The sequence below is a fragment of the Pelodiscus sinensis genome, chromosome 1 (assembly GCF_052426305.1).
Source record: "Pelodiscus sinensis isolate ZL-2025 chromosome 1, ASM5242630v1, whole genome shotgun sequence".
Taxonomy (NCBI): domain Eukaryota; kingdom Metazoa; phylum Chordata; order Testudines; family Trionychidae; genus Pelodiscus; species Pelodiscus sinensis.
In genome coordinates this window covers 97463917-97491067 of record NC_143052.1, presented here as the reverse complement: position 1 = coordinate 97491067, position 27151 = coordinate 97463917, and the positions used below count along the sequence as shown (strand labels likewise).

The window sequence follows — 27151 nt, the reverse complement described above, 5'->3', positions numbered from 1 at the left end:
GCCACTCCAGCAAGAGGGTGATTTTACTTAACACTGCTTTGGGCAAGGAAGTTGCCAGAGGTGGGACACTTTCCTCCTGGATGAGGTCATGATCTTGAATTTGGCTGATGTGTAGTAACATGGAGTTCTGCCACTCCATTTCCTCATGTTCCTCTTGCAAGTGTGTGCGAGAGAAAGAATTCCCATTCCCTGGCAACAAATGCAGGTTTGACATGGAGGTTGCAGGGTCTCTAAAAATGCATCTCTTCCAGGGAAGCAGATGCTTCCAAAGAGATGGCTTGTCTCACCCAAATGAGGCTGTTTGTCCAGCTCTCAAAAGGTGGGATGCACAGCTGGTGCAGGGACCCTCAATGAGAAAAAAAAGAATGGCATTTTCTGAGATGTGGATGGAGATCCATGGACAGACTCACTTTTTCAGGTGATTATGATGGCAAAGTCTGTCAAAGAACAGAGGAACACAGCTAGAGTCACCCCATATCCACCAATGCAGCACCAAGCAAAGTAAATACTCACTTCTTTGTGGCATGCTGGAATGGCACGTTGGAGAAAAATAGAAGCTCTTGAAAATTTTTGCCATCATATCAAAGGGAAAGTTTTCCCTGTCTCTGATGGAATTCACCTTTCTTTTGCTATAGCTCCTACATCCTTGCCCAAATCAATTGTGTTATGTAGGACTCCAAAATATTTCAAGAGCAAGTATTTTGTCTTTGAAAACATGCCAGAGTATGCCAAGTGTAAGATATTAATGAAAGTTTGCAGATGGACATAGCTGTGGATTATCTTAACAGGTCTTTGCACAAGATAGAGAAGTTCAGTGCTGTTCTGCAGTATCAATAGACTCACCAGAGTTTTAAAGAAACAAATGATTGTTAGAGGGGAAAAAAAACCAACTTAGTGCTCTTTATACCCTGTGACAAAGCTCCTAATTTCATACAGTGGGTCCAGTGCTTCTGGATAGTGGTAGGTTGAGTATTCTCTCTCCTTCTCTCTGTAAAGAGGAAAGCAACTTCCTGTCTAATTTCTCACCTCAGTGTCTCACTGTAACTTTCAGTCTAACCCTTTTACTTCAGGGGCAAAGTGTAGTCTGATTTTGTCACTCTCATCTTGCCATAGCAGGAGGAAAAAAAGGGAGTGGAAAAATCTTCTAGTCTGTAGTAGCTTTTCTGGAGGTAGCTGCAACAGACTAGATTTCTTATCTCAGTCTCTCACCCTCTAGTAGGGGTTTTCCTCCCTTGGATTTCTGGGGTCCAAAGGGGCTCTTCCCAAAGCAGGACTCTCTTTGCCCCTCACCTCTGTACCTCCAGAGTTCCTTCCTAATACTTGAGAGAGGTTTTTATAGTTCCTGTTCTCCAGCAGCATGTTGATGTTGATGATGTCGTCGTCGTCGTCCTCCTCTTCCTCCTCCTCCCCCTCCCCCTCCCCCCCCAGTCCTGGTACACCCCTCAACTGACTAAAGGTGAGGCTTTTAACCAGTTGTTGATTGACTCAAAGTGTGCCTCTCATACCTGTCTCATCTGGTTCTAGATTGCCTCCAGTGTCTTAACTAGCCTAATTGCCTCAACTGAATTCTAGCAAATTCTTAATTGACCCCAGCTGTCTTAACCCAGAGTAACTATCATTTGACCGACATGGCAACAGGGATTTTTGTTCAGCCAAGGGTAAATATATCTGTCTTTTATTACTTTCTGGTAGCTATCTGGCTTCTCTCTGTCACAATACAACACAAGAATGTAAGCTCTTTGAGGCAGGGACTGCGTTTTGTTCTGTGTTTGCATAGTGCCCAACATAACTGGATCCTTGTCTATGAATGGGGCTCCTAGGTCCTCTGCAATACAAATAAATTCCAGCCATATTGCCACCTTCTTGGGTTACAAGAAAATGTTTTTGGTTTTTAAAAGGAAATCAGTGGATAGACACTCCAGTCTCTCCTTCCCTGTCTGCAAACAAACGGGGTTTGTCACAGGTTATAGAGGAAAGTTTTATGGAAGTCCACACTGAAATATTGATAGCTCTTTGCTTGTTGTTGCTTATTTCTAGGGACTATTTTCTGGTTAACTCTTCCAGAATGAGGGACGAGGAAGGAAAGGACCATTTAACCACACAAAAATGCTGCCACTGTCAGATTTTTTGGCAGGCAACGAGGAGCTGAAAAAGGTTTTAGTTTTGATACCTCTTCCAAAAATGAAATGAACAAAACAGTGGTAACAATAGGTTATTGTTCACTCTGAAGATTCTGGGACTAGTTCCATGTGTGAGGCAACCAGAGTGGTCAGCCAAAATCCCCAGATAGTCAGTCATTTTTCTAGCTGAGGGGTCTCCAGGCAAACATTGCTGCCAGAAGGCTCAAGGCTGAGCTGGTATTTCATGCAGATTGGTACGAGGAAGAAGAACTAGATTCCTCAAAATATACAACCATATAACTGAGATTAGACTTGTGCCTAATCAACACGGTTTTTCAATGTTGTGGTCTTTGGGCCAGATTCTGATCTCAGTCACACCAGTGTACATCTTAAATAACACTACTGACTTATTTTCTAGTCATAGAATCATAGGATTGGAAGAGACCTCAGGAGGTTATCCTCATTCACACTAACAAGATTAGAATCTGGCCTTCTTATTGTAAATGCTTTCAGGCAAGACTCAAATCTTATTATATTTTATAAAGACCCATGTACACTTGTGGAATATTGTGATTGGCAATATTCTTTTCCTAAGTTTTCATATTACTGATGTTATGACACTCTCAAGTGAGTGATGATATAATGGTTTATGCAATGCCAAAGCAGGAGAGGCTGCGAAGGGAGAGATTCTTCATAATCTAAATGGTTATATTTTGAGTCTTTTAGATGGAGGGTCAGAGCTATAGGAACTGGGAATTGTCCAATGGAAATCTTCAACATTTAACACAGTGAAAGCAGATAAGCTGAAGAGAAGACCAGGCCTTGACAGTCACTGAGGTAGTATGAGAGAGAGTGTAAACTGAGCTTGCATTCTGAAACTTCAGTTGGAAGGTAACAACACAGAGGCAAGCATTTCAGTTGTGTGTGTATTTAAGCCATTGCAACCAGGTTAGAACTCTTTCCTCTCTTTTCCCGACCACATTCCCTTCAACCTCCATTAAACTCAGAGGAAAAATCCCAGGGGTCTCAGAGCCAGTGCCTTCCTCTTTGATTAGTCCAAACAGTGAAAGATCAGCAGATTGTTCCCTAAGCCCCTGGTGCTAGTTCTGCATATTAGATATGAGTTAACAGAGAGCTAAATGAATGCTATGGTGATCGACTTCCCTCTGGTGGTGTCTGTATGATACTGCATGAAGTTTAGTATAATAAACCAATGACCAGCTATGGTGCATCAAGATGGTAAAGAAGACAGAAGGCACCAGTGTCAAGTGGACTCAAGTGTGAGATTCACCTCCTATAGAAATGGTAGACAGCAAAGCCCTGTTTTTGCTAAATTTGCACAAACACTAGCTGTGATTGCTCTCCTACCCAAGACTTTCCAATTGTGTCAAAAGACCAATTTTCAAGGGGGAAATCCGACACATTTTTGCTCTCATTTCAAGGTGGATGAAGGCTGCTGTATTAGTTACTGGCTTCAGTTGCAACATGTTCACCTTGACACAAAATCCAAGCCAGTTGCTCTTGGAAGGGAAGCACAGAGGGCAGGAGGGAAGGGCAGTCCTTCCTTTGTAACAGTCTCACTTTATGAAGCAGATACAAGCCTTTCTGTTAAGGCTGGGCCTTGTGGCTACTGGGAATAGGTGGAGACTAAGGGAATCCATTGCATCCAAGATCTTGGTTAAAGTTTGTAACAAGGGGACTAGAGATAAAGCCAGCATTTGAGCCCATCAGGAAAGGTCCAATAGCTAGGGTGCTACTGTAGGACGCAGCAGACCTAGGATGTGCTAGAGATTTCCTGTGTGAACTTGGGGCAATCTGTCTGTCTGTCCTACAGTTCCTTGTGCATAACAGGGATGATCGTTCTGATCCATCTCACAGGGCTGCTGTGGGTCTCCCATACAAGGGTAAGAGGGCCATAGAAGTATGCCAGCTAGAAAAGGTGGTTGTAGCTATTTCCAGAGCACCACAAAGCAGCCAAAAAGCAGCAATTCCTGTGAGACAAAGCGAAAGTCAGGATGATTAGCTTCTTGGTCCCTGCTTCCTCAAACAACCCAGTACAGAGGGTGCACAATCCTGAGATACATTCAGTCTGCAAGCAGCTCCAGGATCACAGAAACACCCCAAATGCTCTGTTCCAACCAGCACAGTATTTTTAGTCCCAGTTTACAGATAAGGAAAGTGAGGGAAAAGCAAGTACTGTACCTTGAAAGTCGATTGCAGAGCCAAAAATGTAAGCCGGCATGCCCTGACTCCTAGAGATGTTCTTTAGCCACTATACAAGGTTTCCTCTCTGCTTTCCAGGATGATGTAGGTGGGGAAAGAACAATTAAAGGAAGAGAGATCTCTTCTCACAAGGGGGGCATTTTAAATGGAAGTCATTATGCACTGTGTAACAGGAAAAAAGGCAATTGTAAACTGAACGTAATCCTCTAACTTTTAACTGGAGAATGACTCAAGTAAATGCTAATATGTATTTTGTTGATGAAAGAGAGAAGTATTTGAGCTTACGCAGAAGCTCTTCTTCAGGTCCCCAGATCTGTGTAAACTCCAAAGCACGTCTCTTTCACCAATAGAAGCTGGTCCAATAAAAATATATTACCTTACCTTGTGTCTCTCACAGCTCAGAACCAACATGGCTACAACACCGTGAACAATATGTTTTTTGACAGGGCTTTAAGGAAATACCTTTTGGAACGGTCACCTGTAGAGGAAACATGACAACTGAAATCTGACAGGTTCTAGGCTGCAAAGACACATTTCACCCAAAGAGAGTGTTGCTGTTAGAGAAACACAATTTTAGAACTCAGCTCTTTATCAGAAGTCATTTAGATGGAACATAGGGAATCACATATTTCTTTAACTGGAGCTGAAGAAAGTAAAATGATCTTGAAGGAACTTTGTGCAATCTTTATCTCTGGCATTGAACATGTCCTCCTCCATTGTTGGAAACACACAACCACTTCTTCTGTTTTCTTTTCTGAAGTGATTGCCTGGGTTGGTTAGAGAACACCTTTGTTCCTCTTCCTGTCTCAGCTCCAGTTCTGAAAAAAGTTTGGAATTGCTTGTCTGACAGAAACCTTTCCCTCAGCAATTGCCCTTGCAGTGCCCAGAGGCTGGGCACCGAGGAGGACAGAGAACAAGATGACAAAAGCAATTTAATCTTTGACCATCACTTCCAGGTTTCATCTGAGAACTAAAGTATGAGAGGCAGTGGGGAGATAATGAAATCTGATAGGAAAGGCCATTGACAACTTTCTTGATGAGGGCTGAAGTGAGCAAGTACAACACAATCCTAAATAACCAATACCCGCATAATTCAAATGTACTCACTTATTCCCCAGGGTTATAGACTCCTCTCCTGTAAGAGAGTCTCCAAAACCAGAGGGCAGTGAAGAGCTCCCTGGCAGCTGCTGCAGCAGCCCGGTGGAGGCTGATGTTTGATGATTTCCTGAAGGCTCGCAACAACAAGCAAGCCACATTCTGCATTTCCACCTTCTAGAGCTCCTGGCCAGCTTGCCCAAAGCAGACAGACACAAAGAGGGACAGAGGTGCTAAACGTGCAGGTTCCCGGAGCCCTGTGATGAATATGTAGTCACATCGCTTAATGCACTATTAGAAGGGGCTCAGATCTTATGGCAATGAGGGTGATCTAAAAATCTTTATAGAACAGAAGAATAAAAATGGATGCTGGCATAACTGCACATCTGCCAACTTTAAAGGAGATGGCCTCCAACCAACAGGCCAGCTCCCTTGAATTTTGGAAGGATTCAGCTGTCTTCCATGACTTTTGGAAAAAGTGTTCTGTCTTGGCAAATCCCACCAAAAAAGACCTTCCTAATAAGATGTCCAGCAAATGAGGTTTGCATAAGCATATCCTTTGGAGACTTAGCTAAACTTCTGGTTGTTTTGCTATTTGCTATCGTGATTAGTAAGGGAGGGGTTAATCACTCGGTCAGTCTGTTTTTACTATTTTAATTACCTTTTGGTGAATATAGATGCTGTGAAAGGCACTGGACTGACAGCTCTAGAGAAAAATGTCCCCTCTTTATTCATAGAGCAGGTATAACAAACACAGTGGTGTTGCGTTTGTGTGTGTGTGTGAAACCATGCCACAATGTACCTTTATCATTACCTGCAAGGACCAGGCGTAGGGGCGAAAGAGGAGTTCAGTCTGCCAAGCACAGACATCTCTTCTGAGACTGTCAACAAGTTTGCTAAATAGTGCCAACAGACATTTTTCTATTAAGAACTAACAAGACCATCCTACTGATTTCATGCAGGTTGCCGAACAACCAGACCTGGGTTACCACTGACATGGACTTAGGCTTTGTCTATACCTGTAAGGTCGAATTAAGATACGCAATTCCAGCTACATTAATTGCTTAACTGAAGTTGACATACCTTAATTCGACCTTTGGTGCAATTTCCACAGTGGAAGAATGACCAGAGCAAACACTCCCGTCAACTTCCCTTACTCCTCACAAATTGAGGAGTACCAGTGTCAATGGAGGCACTCTCAGCATTTGATTTAGTGGGTCTTTACTAGACCCATTACATTGAACTCCGGAAGATCAACTACCACAGGGTTGATCTTCCCGGTAGTGAAGATATGGCCTGAGACACAAATTTCTCTATATCCACTTTCTGATTTCCCAAGCCATGTAGTCCCCTAGATTGCAGTAATACAGACAGTAGAAATGTGTCCACACTTACCAATCTGTGTGAGCATCATCAATCACCAAAAGGATCTTGGGTTTCTGAGCAACAGGAGCAGGGCTTGCTGAGTGCTCCATCAGTCCTGCAGCTGCTTGTGTAGTCTGCTTCATGGCACTGGAGATGGAACTGAAAATACTGGTTCCAGAAGAGGAAGAGGGTGATGGCTGAGATGGCTGCTGCTGCTGCTTCCTCTCAGTTGCTGGTGAACCTGGAGAACTAGTGGAATTATCAGGACGCTGCAGATCCATCATATAGCCATTGGGCAGGTTGGCCACAAAACTGCTGTCTGAGAGGCGCCTTCGAAGGAAATTCATTGCTGAAACTCAGGATGGAGAGCTTCTTCACAATGGGAACGAGACTAAATAACTGTTCCACCGTCCAGAGGGGCTTTTGGAGTCACTATAGCTTAATCCAGAGAGAGATGTTGCCACCCTTGAAACAGCGTTTGAGAAAAAGTAGAACTGATAATCAGAAGTGTATTTTCTATTTTTTCCTTCCTGTGGGAGAACAAGAGACACCTGTATGAGATATAGATAAATTGTTTCATATTGGAACAAATCACAGAGCCTTTAAAGAACATTCTAAGGCCTAATGCATAGTCAGCACTTGCATAAATGGAGAAGGGTCATTACTTTATATGGAACGTGTCCTACATCAATTTGCAAGTAAGGCAAATTGGCCAAGTGGACAGAGGTAAGTGGGCTTCATGGCCTTTTCCTATCCCCTTAATGTTACTGAATTGCACACACTTCCTCCAGTCACAACAGACAGATTAAACTAGCTGCAGCTCTGCAAATTTGCACATATCCACTTTATATCTGAGAACTGGCTGCAGATACAAATGTTGTGTCTGTACAGGGCTCTAAAAATAGTTACGCATGTATTGATTTAGTGTCCCAGTTAGTTAGTGTTTCAGAGAAAGTTGGAAAACAAAAGTCCCATAATATATTAGGCTATTTCTATAACACTGTTTACCATGGAGAAGAAAAATTCTTCTCCCATTAGTAATTTGAGTCTATTCTGAGGTAAGAGACATGAAACAAATATTGGATACTTTAGAATTTTAAAAATCCACGGTTTTAGCACATCACTGAACAGCCAGCAAAAGAATTGGGTGAAAAAATTTTTTTGCAGCTGGTTTGCTAACAGGACTGAATTTTGAGAAGCAACCATTCTAAACACAACCAGTTAGGGGGGAAAAACCTGGAGCAAGGTTTGAAAAACCTTGATACTCCAGGACCTGAAAAACCTGTGATACTCCAGGACCAATTTTTATAACAAGATTCAATCTCTCCTGGGATCTGTACGTGCAATTTTGTGCATCCCTCAAATCCAGTAGTTACTAAAGAAATCACACTATCTGATTTGCTAATTCACACACTTGGAAGCACAATTTTTAAAAGGCCAAATTGAGGCTGCTTTGCAAACTTGGTTCTTTAGATTTAAATGCTTCTTTTAGAAATAAAGTCTATTACTATGCTGGTCTTCTCCAATCAGGAAACAAACAAGAAGAAATTTAAACACCTGATTTTTCCTGAGCCACTGAATTGTCTTATCATTTATGGAAAATTCAAAGTAATGCCATAAGATTTTGTGGAGACTCTTCACTATTTCTCTACTGTAGACACTGGGGCCAGGGAACAGGATTTTCATAGGGACTCTGAAAGGCCCCCTTCACTGCTAAGACAACAATACACCTTTGGGTTTTATCTAGGCATAGTAGGGAATGAGCAGGAAAGCAAAAATGATACAATAGCAACATAATAGTAGTCAATCATCTTTACAACTTGATACCAGTAACTGGTAATGCAATGGTATTTATTACATCAGATGTCTCTAGCAGAGAAAGTAATGGCTGCTTCTTGAATCAATGGGGCCATTCCTAGTACAGTATTATAGGGTATGTCTAGACTACATGCCTCTGTCGCCAGAGGCATGTAGATTAGGCTACCAGACATAGGAAAATGAAGCGGCGATTTAAATAATCGCCGCTTCATTTAAATTTACATGGCTGCCGCGCTGAGCCGACAAACAGCTGATCAGCTGTTTGTCGGCTCAGCGCGATAGTCTGGACGCGCGGGTGGCGACATCAAAGGTATTTGTCGACCACCCAGGTATACCTCATCCCAGGTATACCTGATCAGCTGTTTGTCGGCTCAGCGCGGCAGCCATTTAAATTTAAATGAAGCGGCGATTATTTAAATCGCCGCTTCATTTTCCTATGTCTGGTAGCCTAATCTACATGCCTCTGGTGACAGAGGCATGTAGTCTAGACATACCCATAGTTACAGCAGGTATAGCAGCATCTTTGACTCTTCTGAAGTCTCTCTGTACTCCCCCCTCTGCTCTTAGGCCTCAAGCCTTTATTTCCCTGGAATCCTGCAAATCTCCAACTCTTAGACCAGGATGCAGGCTACCCTCACCCCCACATCCTCCTCCTGCCTCTAACATACCAACTGTGATTTCCCTACTGGTCCAACTGGGTTTGGCACCTGCAAATCGTCCCTTTGACAGATATAATCAGTGGCCTGACAACATTCTTAAAAGTAAGTATTGTTTAAGCTTATTAGTAGGAACACAGCATACATACAAGGAAAGGATTTTAAAACAGAACAATCTGTACACACCCATCTTACTAAGGAAAGTTAATAAAGGCCCATCTACTTCAGACCCCCTTTGTAGGACCTGTGTCAGTAAAAAGCTTCTTCCTCTTGAACAGCTTCTGAAAACTGCCTCTCCCTTTCTCTTGAGGATGATTTTTAGCCAGTTAGTGGCCTTTTAATAAACTGGTTCCCAGTGTTGACAAAATAAGGAGTATATCTTTACTGACGAATGGAAGGAATTGCCAGAAGAAGTATTACTACTTAATGGCCCTTGCCTTGTTCATACATATCTAGAAACATTGTCTTGCCTTCCTGCTTATTTCCTAACTGCCCTGCTACAGAACTCAATCAACATATGCATACAATAAACGCTCCAGGAACAACGTATTTACATACTCACCCACCACAATCAGGTCATATATAGCATGCTTAAATACTGCAGATCAGCCCCACAACCTTCACATCTACTAAAATGAAACCATCCCAACCCTACTGCTCAGACTTAACCTTCTGACTGCCACGGTCCTACCACAAGAGTAACAACAAATCGGTGTGTTAACAAAAATGTTACCCCATGAGGTAAACAGAGTGGCAGAACAATAAGAGGAGGATTTCTTGATGATTATGGGTAACATAATAGAAGGGCATTGCTCAGGCCTCTCCTGGGGGAGGGGGAGGTGTCATTTCTCTGCATAATAAAAGAGAAATAGAAATTAATACATAACTACTCTACGTGCTACATTCGACCCACATTCTAGTATGAGGGACATTTAAGCAGAATTGCTGTCTGCAGGCTACCACGGTCCATGTTTAGTGTTGGTTGTGGTGGTATAGAGTTCACATATTGACAGAGTCCAATTACAACATATGGAAAACTCCATAATTTGGTAAGCTTTCTTTGAATATGGTGAGACAATGGAGGAGCAGCACAAATCTAACTTCAATATCAACAGTGTCACGCAGAGTAGTATATTATTTTATATCTTTAGCGCAGCTTTTTGGGAAGTTGTCCCCTGTTCCACTGTTAAAGCATTCATTTCCTGCCATTACTGTTATCAGACATTAGGGGGAGCTTGTGGCCATCAATAATAATCATGATGGGCACATTTTTTGAAAGCACTCAAGTGACTTAGGCAGTGGTGGGCTACCTGCAGCACGGGGGATGCACGTGGGCAATCAGGGCTCTATGTGTAGCCCCCAAGACATTTTGTTTACCGTTGCCCACGTGCAAGGTTGCCAGATCCTGCTGGTTTTTGTCCATGTAGTTTTTTTCCTACTGGTATTACTACAATGACACGCACTTAAAACAATGGTATGTGAAGTGAAGTGCATGCTGATTGCATACAACACTGACAGAGAGCCATGTGCTGCATCTGCATCCAAAGTGCTGCTCTGGTTCAATTAGTACACCCTGGAAATTCTAGGTATGCAATTCTAGGGAGACTGTCTTGGTTATGACAATCTTGCGGACCACTAAGGTGAAGGAGGACCACTCATGTGACCCACTCACTAGCCTAGGTTGCCTGTCACTAGACTTAGGGCATATCTACACTACCAGGCAGATCAAGAAGCAGCAATTAATCCAATGGGGGTCAATTTATCATGTGTCTATGCAATAAATTAACTGCTGACTGCTCTCCCATCAATTCCAGTACTCCCCCAGAATGAGAAGCAAAATAGGAGTTGAAGGGAGAGCATTTATTGTTGACCTGTCACGGTAAGCTGCTGTGGTAAGTAGATCTAAGTACACAGAATCCCGCTACACTGTTCCTGTAGCTGAAGTTGCGTATCTTAGATTGATTTCCCCCTGTTGTGTAGACCAGGCCTTAGGAATCAAAGCCCCATGAGCCTTCCAGCTCCATGTGTGAAAATTTTACCTATTATGTAGTGCTTGTAGAGTTCTTATCTCCTCTACAAGCCTTGCATCTTCTAAGCACAGGACAAAATAATATTAACTAAGAAGTATGGCTCAAACAACCAAAAACAATAAAACAGTGAAAGTTTAAAAAAATAAATGAAATTACCCTACACTACAAAACATTTGTGTTATCCAGCAATGGAGATGCAGTGGTGCATACTGGCACTGAAGAGCAAGGAAAAACTAAATTCTATTCCTATTTTGCACTCCCACATTGAAGACATAGATTGGACTTCAAAGCTAATTTCTTACTCCATAGACAGGCATGGGCTGGGGGCTCTGTGGAGACAGTGCTCTGGGCCTGGAGGAAGAACAAGTAACTTGTACTGCTGATCAACCCCCCCCAAAACAACAGTGTTGATAAATTCCAGGTGAAAAAATCCCACTGTGGCAAGACAACTATTCATCAAAGCTCTAGAAATTCAGGAAGGATTTGACTTCCAAGTCCATCTGTATAAGTGTGTGTGTGTGGGGGGGGGGGGGGAATGACAAGAGCTGTGTTTATTTCTTTATAAAACCATTAGGAAAAGAGTGTACCTTGAAGTTATATTTTCGTCAGTCTGAGGTTAATGTAATTAACAAAGTAATTGAAATCCGTTTTTCTAAAGTAAGGTAATTATAGCCGTGCCATGCCAGTATATTGATTACCATTAGCCTAGCTACAGAGATCTAAGATGAAAGAAAGATCAGTAATGGCATACATAAGTAAACGGCCAACAAGCACCCTGCTTACCGGAAAACATCAAAAACTGTTTACTTCTGCATTACACCCACACTGTATGTACTTTCTTTTGTTCTTCAGCCCTACAAACACATACATCAAAACACAAGCTTCATTTTCACTAGGCTACCATGTCCTGCAGCTCCTACCCATAACTTCAGCTGAAGTCAAAATGCAACATCCATGAAGAATTCACATGCCCCATTTGGTCTTTGTGTAACTCCACTAATTGCATTCAGCAGGAAGGTCCAAATAATGTATGAAATAAACAGTCAGGCTCCACCGCACAATTGTCAAGCAATTTATTTGTCATGTTATATAAATTATGCAGTGAGATTATTTGCAAATAATTTGCATACAACCATAAATTTAAGATTATGGTCAACACCCCCTGTTCCCAAACAGCAACGTGGTTAGACTGCAGAGCTGTAAAAAGTTTGCCAACTCTGACACAAAAATACCCTATAGAAGTCCAGAGGTCTGAATAGCAAAGATGCAAACCTCAGTCCTGGACAGACTTCTATCTGCAGGTCCCAAAATACTTTATAGACATGAATGAATGTCCTTCACAACGTTCCTCAGAGAAGGAAATTGGGGTAAAAAAATAGGACTATAATCTAGTTTTCATGAATCATCATCCTATGGTTTTAACCCAGCAGCAGATATAGAGCAGGGCGAGTGGGGCGGCTGCCCAGGCTCCACGCACATGCTACTATCTGTCGGCTGTGGCTGTGGCGCATGCGTGAAATTGTGCTGCCCCGGGCCCTGCGCTTCAATAGGCCCCGCACCCTGGGTCCTGCAAAACTCTCATCCGCCCCTGTTTTAATCACTAGACCAAACTTCTTCACTATCTTTGAAAGGCTGAAAACCAAGAGAAAGAGGCAGAGACTTAGAAACAGCTCTCAAAACTAGAGCAGCTAAACAGCCTAGTGGAAATGCAAGGGGATCCAGAGCCAACAGGGAAAGGAGGCTATAGGGAACTCTTCAGCTCACTTATGATCCTGCTGGTGAACCAACCAGAACTGTGTAAAGCCTTCCTCAGTTGGTAAGAAGGTGTTTGCAATTAAGGGCCCGGGAAGGCAAAATTTCCAGGGAAAAATGCAGAGAACCTCTAAAAAAAATGAATGAAAGTTATAAAATTTAAAAAACAAACCAACAAACCCATCCCTCCCCCATTTCACAGGAATAATTTCACTCTCTGGGAAAGGAAGTGAAAAATGAAGAACAAAGAGAGAGTAAGAAAGAAGACGGGGATAAAAATCAGACAAACTAAAAGACAGCAAGTGAATCCATGAAAATCCAGACGTACACAGAGGCACAGAAAGAAACAAAAACAGCAGCAACAGGAACAACTGTGTGTGCTGACACTGAAAATTATTGCAGAAAGGGGTTAATGAAATTAGAACATGATGCAAAGACGCAGATTATCTTTATTATTTAGTTCAATGTTCTGCCTAGTGTGTATAAAGGACACTAAGGGAATCAGGCAACCAACTCTCCCAGAATTTCAGTGGGGGGTTGGGCACAGACCTGCCTGAGGCCATTTCTCAATAATTTAGCAGTAAAAATCCAAACCATCTTTAAATTCTGACCTGTGTTAAAAAAAAAAACAACCAGACAGACAGACATATGTTCACTTAAACCTCTTACTATCCCTTATGGATGAGCTGGAGCCCCAAGGAAACAAACCAATTGGCTGATTTCTGCTAAGTAGTTAAGATTTCCCATGAGCCTTTAATGTATGCCATCAGGCCCAAAAGTGACAGACCCAGTCAGGCTCCATCCAGGACCTGCTCCCAAGGACTTCAAGTGAACAATATTCAGAACAGCAACAATGCAACTCCTGCATCTGGACTCAAGAGTCACCTGGATAGGTTTGCCACAAGGGGGTGGCGCTCTTTGTCTGGCAAAAATACCTCACAATAGCGCATCTATTAATACCTCACACATCTTTCAGAGCGCAGAGCTTTGAACATAGATAGTATTTAAACAGGCAAATGGACCTAGTTCTGTTCTCTGTAATACCGGTACCAAACAGGAGTGAATTGCAGTGGAATTCCACCGCTGCTAGGAGCACAGACCCTGGCCTTTCCACTGTTAGAAGGAATACTGCAACCCATTTTTTTGTGATTCCAGCTGTTATTGTCAGGTGACCAGTGTTATTAACCCCCTCATTTCAGAAAATATGAGTTGGGCCTAAAAAACAAAGCATTTTTTAAACAGAAAAAAACATTTGGGTTCTTTTTATTTGCCTTCTTGTTTTGGAGTCAGTCCTATGGGCTTACTGTGGGTCACATTTCCAAGATTCTCTTCTCAGCCATGCAGACTAAAACTTTTTAAAAAAAATTGAAATCTGAGACTCTCACATAAGCACTTGATTACAGGAACTGGGGCTTTAAGAACATGTATAGACTATCATGAGACTTGTAATAAAATTGTGAGAGGGGAGCTCTACAGCCCATGAGTTCGGAAGACCTTATATGGCACTGCTGTTTTCCATATCATAACCAGCTTATCAGCAAAGCCAGAGACAACTCAAGGAGCACAAGCAATGCTGGGCAAAGATATCCAGTGCTAATCCTTGGAAAACACAGAGGCATCTCCCTATTAAGAGTCCATGGAATTGGCACACAGTTTCCATTTTTTATCTCCTTAAAGTGAAATTGGCCTTTGCAAACCTAAGGCTTGTTTCGCAACATTGATGCTAATGCTTCTATTAAGACTATTACTTGCATGTATGCTGAGGGCACCCCCCCACATTATATCAAAGGAAAGAAAGAAGCAGCGGTGCAAACTGGGAAGTTTATGCAAATAAACCTTCCATAAATTAAATAAGCAAAGCTATAAAAGGGATCCAGCAGTGTTCAAAAGCCCCAGGCTGGTTTTCTTCCTCCCCCCAATCCCGTTTCGGATTCGATGGCAGCTCATACAATCTATTGGTCTTTTAGTCTCCTGCAGAAACTGTATAAACCTTGATTTCATGGTGACAGGAATTAAAGTGATAACAGGGTTGATGTTAATAAAGCAGGCACTTCCTTCACTGAGAGAGATACGGCTTTGAAGTGCATTGATCTGAATGAAATAAAAAAGCTGGATGTATTTAATATGTAGAGCCTGACAATGCGCATTAGGGCTCATCCAGATAAAAGATGCCTATGGGACTGACAACTCATTGGTTCTCACAAGAATCAGCAGAAGCCTTTCCAGTCTCATTGCTGTTCTTCCCCATGCCACTTCCCCATTTCAAATGCATTTTAGATCAGTCACAATACATCAATTATATAAAAAGAGAGGTAAAATTAATTATTTTCTTGCTACTGAGCTCAAACAGAGGCCTCAGCGAAAGGCAAATAAAACTGCAGCCCACTTAGAGTGAAATATTTTTCCAAATATGGGGGGGGGAGGATAAACAGAACCTAGATATTTTAATTTAAAGGAAAATCCAACATTAGATTAAACATAAACAATTGACTAACAGTACAGGAAGTAGAGATAGATTTGTTATTTGTTAATCAATAATAGTGTGTGGAATTTTAATAAGCATCTAAGTGATTTAGGAACACAATCACATCAACTTTGATAGATTTTTAAGGACAGAAGGGATCATTGAATCAGACCCCCTGGATAACACAAGTCTTAGAATTTCAGCCTATAATTCATGCATTAAGCGCTTATCTTCCTAATTCACTTAGTTAATTGACATTATAGCATCATAGAATCATAGGGCTGGAAGAGACCTCAGGAGGTCATCAAGTCCAACCCCCCTGCCCGAAGCAGGACCAACCCCAACTAGATTTTCCTAATATCCAACCTAGACCTCCCCCACTGCAACTTGAGACCATTGCTCCTTGTTCTGTCATCTGTCACTACTTAGAACAGCCTCTCTCCATCCTTTTTGGAACCTCCCTTCAGGAATTTGGCTGCTATCAAATCCCCTCTGACTCTTCTCTTCTGCAGACTAAATAAGCCCAAATCCCTCAGCCTCTCCTCGTAGGTCATGTGCTTCAGCCCCCTAATCATTTTTGTTGCCCTCTGCTCAATCCTCTCCAATGTGTCCACATCCTTTCTGTAATGGGGACCCAGAATTGGACGCAATACTCCAGATGTGGCCTCTCCAGTGCTGAATAAAGAGGAATAATCACTTCCCTAGATCTGCTGGCAATGCTCCTCCTAATGCACCCTAATATGCCATTAGCCTTCTTGGCTACAAAGGCACACCCTTGACTCATATCCAGATTCCCATCCACTGTATTCCCCAGGTCCTTTTCTGCTGAACTTCTGCTTAGCCAGTTGGTCCCCAGCCTGTAGCAATGCTTGTGGTTGTTCTGTCCCAAGTGCAGGACTCTGCACTTGTCCTTGTTGAATCTCATCAGATTTCTTTTGGCCCAATCCTCTAATTTGTCTAGGTCACTCTGGACCCTATCCCTGCCTTCCAACATATCTACCTCTCCCCCTAGCTTAGTGTCATCCACAAACTTGCTGAGGGTGTCATCCATCTCCTCATCTAGATCATTAATTAAGATGTTGAACAAAACCAGCCCTAGAATCGACCGTTGGGGCACTCCGCTTGACACCGACCACCAACCAGACATCAAGCCATTGATCACTATCTGTTGAGCCTGACAATCTAGCCAAGTTTTTATCCACCTTACTGTCCATTTATCCAATCCATACTCCTTAACTTGCTGGCAAGAATATTGTGGGAGAGCGTATCAAAAGCTTTACTAAAGTCAAGGTATATCACATCCACTGACTTCTCCATGACCACAAAGCCACTTACCTCACCATAGAAGGCAATCAGTTTGGTCAGGCATGACTTGCCCATGGTGAAGCCATGTTGACTATTCCTGAACACTTTCCTCTCTTCCAAATGCTTCAAAATGGATTCCTAGAGGATCCCTTCCATGATTTTTCTGGGGACTGAGGTGAGGCTGACTGGTCTCTATGGATTGTCCTTCTTCCCTTTTTTAAAGATGGGCACCACATTTGCCTTTTTCCAATCACCCAATCTCCACAAGTTTTCAAAGATAATGCCAGTGGCTCTGCAATGACATCTGTCAACTCCCTTAGTACCCTCAGATGCATTAAATCTAGTTCCATGGATTTGAGTATGTCCAACTTTTCTAAATAGTTCTTAACCTGTTCTTTCTCCACTGCGGGCTGCTTACCTCCTTCTCATACTGCGTTGCTTAGTGCAATAGTCTGGGAGCTGACTCTGTCTGTGAAAACAAAGGCACAAAAACATTGAGCACTTAGCTCTTCCCACATCATCTATCTCTAAGTCACTTCCCTCATACATTAAGGGTCCAACATCCTCTCTGATCACCCTCTTACTGCTAACATGTCTGTAGAAACCTTTCTTGTTACCCTTCACATCCCTTGCTAGCTGCAATTCCAACTGTGCTTTGGCCTTTCTGATAACTCCTCTGCATTCTTAAGCAATATATTTATACTTCTCCCTAGTCATCTGTCCAAGTTTCCACTTCTTATAAGCTTCCTTTTTGTGTTTAAGCTTACCAGGGATTTCCCTGGTAAGCCAATCTAGTGGCCTGCCATATTTGATTTTCTTCCCGTGCATTGGGATGGTTTGTTCCTGTGCTTTTAATAAGGCTTCTTTAAAATACTGCCAGCTCTTCTGGACTCCTTTCCCCCTCATGTTAGCATCCCAGGGGATCCTGCTCATCAGTTCTGAAGGAGTCAGTCTGCTTTTCTGAAGTCCAGAGTGTGTATTTTGCTACTCTCCTTTCTTCCTTCTGTCAGAATCCTGAACTCAACTATCTCATGATCACTGCTTCCCAGCCACATTTACTGTGCCATCCACATCTACTTCCCCTACTAATTCCTCCCTGTTTGTGAGCAGCAGGTCAAGCTGTGCATGGCCACCTGGTTGGTTCATTCAGCACTTGTACCAGGAAGTTATCCCCAACATTCTCCAAAAACTTCCTGAATTGTCTGTGTACTGCTTTATTGCTCTCCCAATAGATGCCAGAGTGATTAAAGTCCACCATGAGAACCAGGGCCTAAGAACCAGGGCGTGTATAAGATTCCTCAAAAGAGAGTCCATCGTTTCCCACAGATTTTTCAGGCTAAAGGATTCAAATAGTCTTTTCCTATAAGTCTCAACTCCAGTTGATATGGATCTCCTTTGCTTTGCTGGGATCTTATATTCCACACATTCTGTTATCACAGACAACTCATTTGCTCTCCAATAGATTTGACACAGGCTACTCTTTCCCTACTCTACGTTTCTAAACTTGTCCAGCCTCAGGAAGAAGAACTGCCCCTTTACATACCTAATATGCAAAAGATGTGCTCACACATGTGATAAATGGCAGGAAAAAAGTTTTCCTCTGTGTGCTGTGATGCAAGTATCTGCTATCTCAGCATATACATGGGGATATAGCTCCCGGTAGCATTGACTGGTGCTACATATTGAGAGAGGAGCAGGCCCCAGGGATCTGAGCACACTAAAGATGTGTCAACACTGCAATAAAAGACCCACTGCTGGCCCAAGTCTGCTGCCTTGGGCAAGTGGGGCATAGGCTGCTGAGCAATCAAACTGCAGTGTGGATGTTTGGGCTCAGGATGGAGTGGGGCTCTGAGACTCTATGAAGGAGACATGGTCCCAATCTGAATGTCTACTCTGCAAGTCAATTATATAGTCCATGAGTCAGCTTAAAGGGCCTATGCCTGGTGCCAGAGCGGGTGGACTATGAGAAGCTCCTGCCCTCAATGGCAGACTACCCAGTCACAGTAACCTGCCCAAATTTTGTTCAAAGTTTTCTGGATCTGACTCATTTTTCAGGGAGATCACTGTCAGTCACATGTGCATACACAAAACTTTGTGTGGCCTGGCACACAAGAGCCCTACTCCCCTGACCATCATCTCCTTTCATTGAAACTAATGTGTGCGTACACATGCATGCACAAACATGCTTTAATTCCATTTCCAGACTCCAGCCACAACAGTCCCCTCTCCTTAGTCTGGAAAGAACACCCCAGAGCTCAGATTTCTGAGCCAGTTGTGCCCGTTGCTGTTAGGGAAAGGTGAGAAGGGGGCAAGTAAAATCAAGCAGCGGTATCCTCAGATCTTGTATCAGCCTGTTCTGTTTACTACACAGAAGGGGTTAAAAATCATGTCAACCCAGCAGTTGCACGGACAGACTAATCTGGGATGCTGCCTTAGGCTGCCTGTCAACAACAACTCTCAAGCGCCAGCAAGATGCTGCTACATCACAACTCAGGTTGGAAGCACAAACCAAAAGAAAGAATCAGCCACCAGCAGTGGATACTGGACTGTTGGCTATGCTTGAAAGGTATGTAAAAAGGCAAGTCACTCTGAAGCCCTGGTCAATTGTGAGAAGACTTACTTACTATGCCTCTACTTGTGGAGAGTTAATGCCTTTCCCAAACCATTGTCCTCCACCACATCTGTTCTGTATTCTATTATTGCGTCCACCTGGGACAGTGGAGGCATCCTGTGGAATCATCTCTGACCTCTAGAAGCTACCAGTAGACTAAAAACATCTAAAATATAATGCACTGGCTTAACCAATGAAGTGGATCAAGAAAGGGAGGGAAAACTTAGCCTGCAGATAACCACAAGAGGTAGTGGGTTAAACACAGAGCTGGAAGCCAGGAACTCCTGAGTTCTAACATATGGCTTTGGAAAAGGTCAATTCACTTCTGTGTCTCAGTGTCTCCATTTAGAGATGAAGAAAATAACACCCCACCTAATGGAGGGAGTATTATTAGTTGATGTTTGTACAGCTGCAGCACTTTAAGCATCCAACATGCTGCAGCAGACAGCACTTATGAGTGTTTAGAATTATCATCAATCATTGACCCCCTCGAGCACAAAATCTAGTTATCCTATTTATCAATAGCTTAGCTACAGTGTTCATCAAGAGTCACAAAATTAGCCAGGCTGTTTAAAAAACCCAGCCACAGAGATTTTCAGGCAATGATGAACTGGTAGCCACTTTGGGGAACATATATTAAGAGATTAAAAAGACTGAGACTTTCCAGCTTGGAAATAAAGATGACTAAGGGAAGAGTATTAGCGAGGTCTATAAAAACATGATAGAAGTGGATCAAGTGTTATTTGCTCTGTCTCATAACATGAGAACTAGGGGGTCACAAAATTAAATCAATAGGCATCAGATTTAAAACCAACAAAAGGAAGTATGTCATCACATAACTGTCAACCTGTGGAACTCCTTTCCAGAGGATGATGTGAAGGCCAAGGCTATAACATGGTTCAAAAAAGAACTGGATAAGTTCACGGAGGATAGGTCCATCAAAGGCTATTAGTCAGGATGGGCAGGAATGGTCTCCATAGCCTTTGTTTGTGAGAAGCTGGGAACGGGTGACATGATAAAGATCACTTGATAATCTGTTCACTTCCTACTGGGCTAGATGGTCTGTCCCAGTATGGCCATTCCCATGTAAAAACGGGAAAAACACTCCAAGAAATTTGAGCCAGAAATTTCAAATATGACCATAAAGTAATGATCCTCAAGTAAAGCTATGTTGCTATCCAACCTCCCAAGTACACATTCACTCTCCCGGGTCTTGGAAAAAAAGAAAAGGGGCAGATAAAAGGAAATGAAAGCATGAAAAAACTCTATTCTGCAATCAGTCTGTCAGAGAGGGTTGTAGCAGGAGAGATTGCAGCCACAGGTGTTTCAACTGATTCTTGGTGGATATATAAACAGATAGCGTACCCATAACCACTTACAAATACCGGTAAGATGAAAGTCAGGACACTAATGTTACAGATCTTAGGAATGTAGAAATAAGGTTACCCACTGAATCTGAGATGAGAGTGTCAATGAGGGAAGCGGAAAGAGCTAACAGGCCTGATATTGTCAGATTGCTAACACTGTAGTTAATTCTGCACAGATTATGATTACATTACTAATAAGTGCTAGGTATTCTTACAATAAGGGGCAAATATCATTTGGACAGAGATAAGTTGACCTCAAAGGGACCTATAAACATACCTGTTGACTGCCACTTGTACTCAGTTTGGAGGTGTCATTTGAAGGAAAGAGATGTGTATGACTGCATATAAAAGGGGGAAAAAAGCTATATAATAAGCTAAAAGTAGCTATTCCTTCTTGTTTCACTGGCTTTGTTTTCATTCCTCCTTCAGAATTTAAACCCAAGCCTCCAGAATTGAAAAGACTAATGCACTACCCTTTCTGTGCATGCTGGAGTTGACCAGCTTTTAATAATCTGCATTATATTCTCAAACCCTTACTTTCATTCCCAAGCTGAGAAGTACAGAAGATACCAACAGAAGTGTAATTTGTTTTCTCAATGCTCTAAAAGGATGGCATGGGACAATGGAGAGTTAACGGAAACCAACCAAACCCTTTTTAGCAATTCACTCCAGCTATTGACACTCTCTTGTTCTTATCTATTGATAGAATCTGACCTTGCTCTATAAGTAATGTACCAAAATCTGCCCTCAGTTACACTCATGTTTCCATAAGTTCATAATGCTGCTAGAGAGAGCAAAATTTATCCCATTACATGTTATAGTATGGCAGTCAACACTTTCGCAGAGATAATACATTCATATATAATTCCAAATTATATTTTTGGAAGGATGATCTTGAGGTTAAGGCACTAGACTGAAAATTCCCTGCTTTGTTACAGATGTACTGTGTGACCTTGGGAAAGTCATTTAGCCTCTTTGTGCCTCAGTTTCTCCATCTGTAATGTGAATAATAATACTTTTGTACCTTAAAAGGTGTTTTGTGGAGATAACGCTGTTGAAGTTTGTGAGAGGCTGATAGATTATGTCAAACTCCACAGAAAAATCTAGACACTCAAACTCAGAATTAGTAAAAAAAAAAAAGACACTCAAACTCAGAATTAGTCTACTATTAGCAATAAGTGTGTAATGAATTTCAAAATAATAAGGAAGATAAATATATTCTACAATAACCAGAAGATATTTAAAATTGAGAAATGGTTTTGTTTTGAACACAAAAGAATATGTAATAACTTGTGTCCCCAACTCAACAATTAGTCAATGCATAAAGTAATCTATGCATTGACTAATTGTTGAGTTAGTCAATGCACAGATCTATGCAATTATCCCCCTCTGTTTGTACAGGATTACAAAACTAATCTATGCAGTTATCTATGCAATTATCCCCCTCCGTTTGTACAGGATTAATTTATTTAGGACAGATTATGGTTAATCCTGTGCAGGTGACAAAGCTGGGAATGGAGCAAGGCTCTGTCTCCCTTGAACTCATACTACCACATTTGGAAGTGAAACTCAAGGAGTGCATGGACTATGAAAACCCAGCACAGATGAACTCCCAGTCATGTGTGTACCCCTCTCCACACCAGACAAACAAAGCTGTAATGGTATGTGGGTGTACCAACTGTACCATATGGAAGAGGGTAAAAGAACTTCCACACCCACCTGTGCTCCTTGAAGACGTTGGAACAATTATAGTGAAGACCCCTCAATAGGCATTTCCCATGTGGATCATTGCAGGACTGATACCTACACACAGCATGACATTCCGCATATATTGCCGTGTACTGGATACAGAAAAATCTCTAGAGATGTGCTGGTAGATAGCCTGTAATCCCCCTGAAGTAGCTGAACTATTACAAGCACAATTCTATAAGATAAAGATTGTTTCTAGGCAACTTCAAGTATCACAAAAGCATTTGACATCATCTCAGTGTTATGCTTAGAACTTTACAGCAGTTACAAAGAATATATCGAATTAATGGATTTTAAGGCCAGGAAGGGCCTCCTACATAACACAGTCCATACGCTCTCACCCAGTGATTCCTGTATCAAGTCCATAGCTTCTGATTCAAAACTAACTCAAACGGTCTTGCCTTCTAACAACACTCACTCTGTCTGGTCCAAGACAGCCTTCTAATCAGAATATAAAATGGAATAGAAAAAAGAAAACAAAGTAATCGCCACCCAAAAGCCTGACTGAAGAAGACTTTTACTGTACTGGGAAGCTCACTAGACTCAGGCTAGGAAAGGAGGATACATGGGAGGATACTTGGAGGTTGCTAGCAGACATCAGCTGTTGCTACAGGACAAAGAGAAAACACTCAGATTCCTAAGACTTCTGCACAGGAGTCTTTGCCATGCACTGTCTGCTGGCTGATTGTTACTGGAAGAAGCCTACAGATTTGATAATGTAAAACAAGATTTGATTTTCACTGCATTGAAAGCAGAATAGTGAATGTGGCCATGCTGTGTGATCGTTGTCATACTACAGACCCAGCTGCCTTGTCTACCGTGTTCCAGCCTGTCCTCGTTACTCCCTCTTGTTACAATGCTTCATTTCAGACACCATCCCTTGGGGGTCACGGGCAGCCACAGCCTCCTGAGAGTTCACCACTCACAAAGAGCGTTAACACTGCAGACCTAACTGGTCCCTTGCTGCAACCTCAGCACCTGCCTGAGCATCTAGAATATGGAGGGCTACAGCAGCAGTGATGCTCTGGCAGGAAAAACACTGCGAAGTGATGCTTAGCTAGCAGGCCTGCCAACAGGTTGGGGAGGGGAGTAGCATGCTCTGGGCAGCTGTAAGGGCTGGGGGTGGGGACAGCATGGTGTGTTCCAGTTAACAGAGAGACCTGGCTGCCCGGCCCTGCCCCTTCCTCCTGTGGCCCTGTCCTTTCTGGGAATATGGAGCCACTCTCCCTCCCCTCGCGCCCCCCCCCCCGCATGCTTTGGTGTCTGCAGAGGCTATCAGTGCCCCCTGGTAGTTAATAACTCAGTTTAAAATGATATTCCTACTCAGAGGTATTTAAAGGTTGCAACTTAACTAGCAAACAGAGCCAGCACTAGGCATAAGTAAACCAAGCAATTGTCTGTGGCCCCAACTAACTCTGGCCCCCGGCCCTCCACTCACTTTTATATATTGTGTGTGGGGGGGGGGGGGGCGGGGGTATTCCTGCTTACAGTCCTCAATGGGTTAGCATCACCTCTGCTATCCTAGAGCTATTAAATGGCTATCTAAGAATAGTTGCAACACCCAAGTTTAGTGATGAGGGGAGGGAAGTTTTCAGTTTGAGCAGCAATCCTTGACTGAGGATTCCTCCCAGTTTTGTCCCTCTTTGATTTCTCCGTCATATAAATGTCCCAAGCATTGGGCTGGCTACTCCATGAGCTTATCGTTTCTGCAGCCTGCCTGTTCCTATATTTATTTAAAAATAAATCCAGATATTTTTACATTTTAAAGGGATCATACTTGTGCAGCACCAGAAGCTGTACTGTACAACTACTTAAGAGAAAAACGAGAAATATCAAGAGACCTCCAAGTCCATCTAACTAAACTTCTCTGCTCCCTGCTCCATCACTCACTTGACCCTACAATGGAAAAGCAGATTAATTTTACAGCATACAGTAACTCCTCACGTGAAATCATCCCAGCTAACTGTGTTTTGTGATGTGCAGGGGGGCTGAGAGGATGTGTCATGCTTGGGGGAGGAGAGGGAACTGTGCAGGAAGAGATGGGGTGGACAGTGGCACGGGGGGGGAGGGGATGCTGAAAAATACCCCCAATTTTTTACCTCACCCCCCCCTTAATTCTGTGTATGTCCCCCACTTCACAGAGCTGATACCCTCCAGCCATGGATATGGGTGTGGAGGGGGGACAAAGACAGGGTTAAGGAGATCAAGGCTGGGACCTTGCAGCAGCCAAAACCCAGTGTGTGGACTGCAGGTGTGGAGCTGTGCACAGAGCCCTTGGCACAGGGCCTGTAGCAGCCAGGAACTGAATCTGTGAGAGCAGGGCCCAAGGCACAGCCCTGGGTGCAAGTCTGGTGGCAGCTGTAGCTCCGTATGCAGGACCAGGAATAGAGCCCTAGGTGTGGGTATGACAACAGCCTGGGCCCCATGTGCAGGACCAGGAGCAGAGCACTGGGCACAGGTCCCGTAGCCTGAACTGTAAGTCCAGGACCAGGAGGGGAGGCCCTGGTGCTGGGCAGACAGTGCTGGGACCCTGGGCATGGGTGGCGGGTTAGACTTATGTGGAAAAAAAAACCTGTGGGGGTGGGATGCAGCAGGGGTGTGAAGAGAAGAAGCAGGGGTGAAGCCTAAGTTCCCGGGGGCGGGGGAGGGGAGTAGAAGAGATTTCAGAGTCAAGGATAACATCCTGCCACCACCACTAGCCTCATCTTATTCATACTGAAAGGCTGTCAACTCATGTGCTTCAACTGATCACAATTACCAACGCAGTCCCTGATATAACCAGGATCCTAAGTTTACATTGCTCAGATCAGGAGACTGGAGACCCCTTAGCAGATAGAAAGGGATACTCGCTATTGGCCAGGCATACGGAGCTGCACTGATGTTGGCCCTGTTAGAAATCTCTGTATTTATTAGCGCTGTATGGGACCTGGGTTTTTCATTTCTGACAAGTAGGAGAAGAGGAAGTGTTAATGATTTTGACATTTCTCTCCTTCCATAACAGGATGAAAACAAATTTTCCCATGAAATTATAGATTACAAAATTTTAAAAATAGAGCAAAAATTGAAATGTTTCATCATGAAGCATGTTTTAATCTTATCAAATCTCTTTCCCCATTTTTTCTTTGGAAATGAGTTTTCAAAGTTGATGTGTTTGCAAAAATATTTCTCTTTTGACAAATTGGCATTTTCTGACCAAGGAAAGTTCCAGCACAAAATGTCCAACCAGTTCTAACATTTGTTACAGTGATGTGCAAACCATGGAGGCCCCAGACATCACAAACCTCTGCCCTTGGAAGACTTCACTTCTTTCATGAAACATTCCAGTTTATCCATGTGCATGTGAGGTTGTTACAATGCAACAGGAATCTCAGGTACTGAACCTGCACAGAAGCTATATTACTATCTTAAAATAATCTGAACTATCCATAGATCTGTGTGTCGCTCTTAGATTGGACAGGTCATCTATAGTCTCAATAGGTAACGGGACACTAGCACTCAGAATTAGGACAAAAGTTGCCAAAATAAGTAAATTACATAATTCAAAATTGTTTTTTGACACAAAAAATCAGTCAGCGAGGAAGAATGATCCAAGGGCGAGGGTTAGCCTGAGACTGGAGAGATGTGGGTTCTAGTCTCTGCTTCATCACGGACTCCCCTGGGAACGTTGCTTAGGATACATGAGGTGTGATGGCAGCTTGAGGGTATATACCCAAGCTAGCTTCAGTGAGTAACCACTTGCAGGGCCAGCCTGCACCAACCATCACTGCTCCAGGGACCTGAGCTACCTAGTTTAAAGCTAGTTTGGGTAGATCTGCATACCCCAGAATTGCTGTGTGCCTCAGTTCCCCTCTGCCCATTGAGAATAACAGAACTTCCCCACCACACAGGAGTGCTGTGAGGATAAATGCATTAATGCGTGTGAGGCACTCAGATACTGTGATGCTGGGGTAGGGTTCATAGGCACTGAAGGAGATGGCTAACTTTCAGAAGTGGCATTTTTAAAAGTGTCTCTCAGTACTGGGAGCTAGGTACTTTAAAACAAGGTGTGCAATCCCGGAGGGTTGGTAGATACATTTAAAAATAAAGTAAATGCTTCCTCTAGTTACTGCAGCACTTAATGTACAGTCAGTCAGAGGCATAGCGAAGGTATTATGTGCCCAGGGGCAAAGGCAAAACTTGCACCACCACCCCCCCCCCACCACTGCCGCACGGCGGGACCCTGAACCTGGTACACAGCTGAGCCTGACCCCGGGGGGGGGGAGGGAGGGAGGAGCTTGTACCACGTCTTCCACCACCCCTTCCAGTTTGGGGCCCGGCTCCCGCATGCACTAACCGGCTGGCAGACATGGAGGAGGGTCAGGCTGGGGCTGGAGAGGTGAGGAGGAGGCTCCAGCCAGCGCCGGCAGGAGGAGGAGGAGGAGGAGTAGGCGAGCCGAGGGATGACAGGGAGCGGAGGGGGACTAAATTCCTTTCCCCACACTACACCTCTGCAGTCAGCTAATCAATTCTAAACTGAGCTGAGCACTTCCCATAGCCCCCATTACTGTCATAGCTGAGTGCCTTCTAAGGAGGGCTCTGCTAAGGGAAAAAAACCCA

General features: G+C 43.2%; 1 protein-coding gene across 4 annotated transcripts in view; it reads right to left on the bottom strand.

Moving 5' to 3' along the window:
• Positions 1-27151, bottom strand: part of SYN3 (synapsin III) — a 382630-nt gene that overhangs the window by 266897 nt on the left and 88582 nt on the right. For 3 of the 4 annotated variants that reach the window (XM_075938194.2, XM_025178914.3, XM_006137973.5), the window contains one exon: positions 6834-7333. In XM_075938194.2, coding sequence (XP_075794309.1) covers positions 6834-7150 — 317 coding nt within the window. In that variant the 5' untranslated portion in view covers positions 7151-7333. Of the gene's footprint in view, positions 1-6833; positions 7334-17246; positions 17298-27151 lie in introns of all 4 variants that reach the window. The other variant, XM_025178915.3, reaches the window with a different exon arrangement.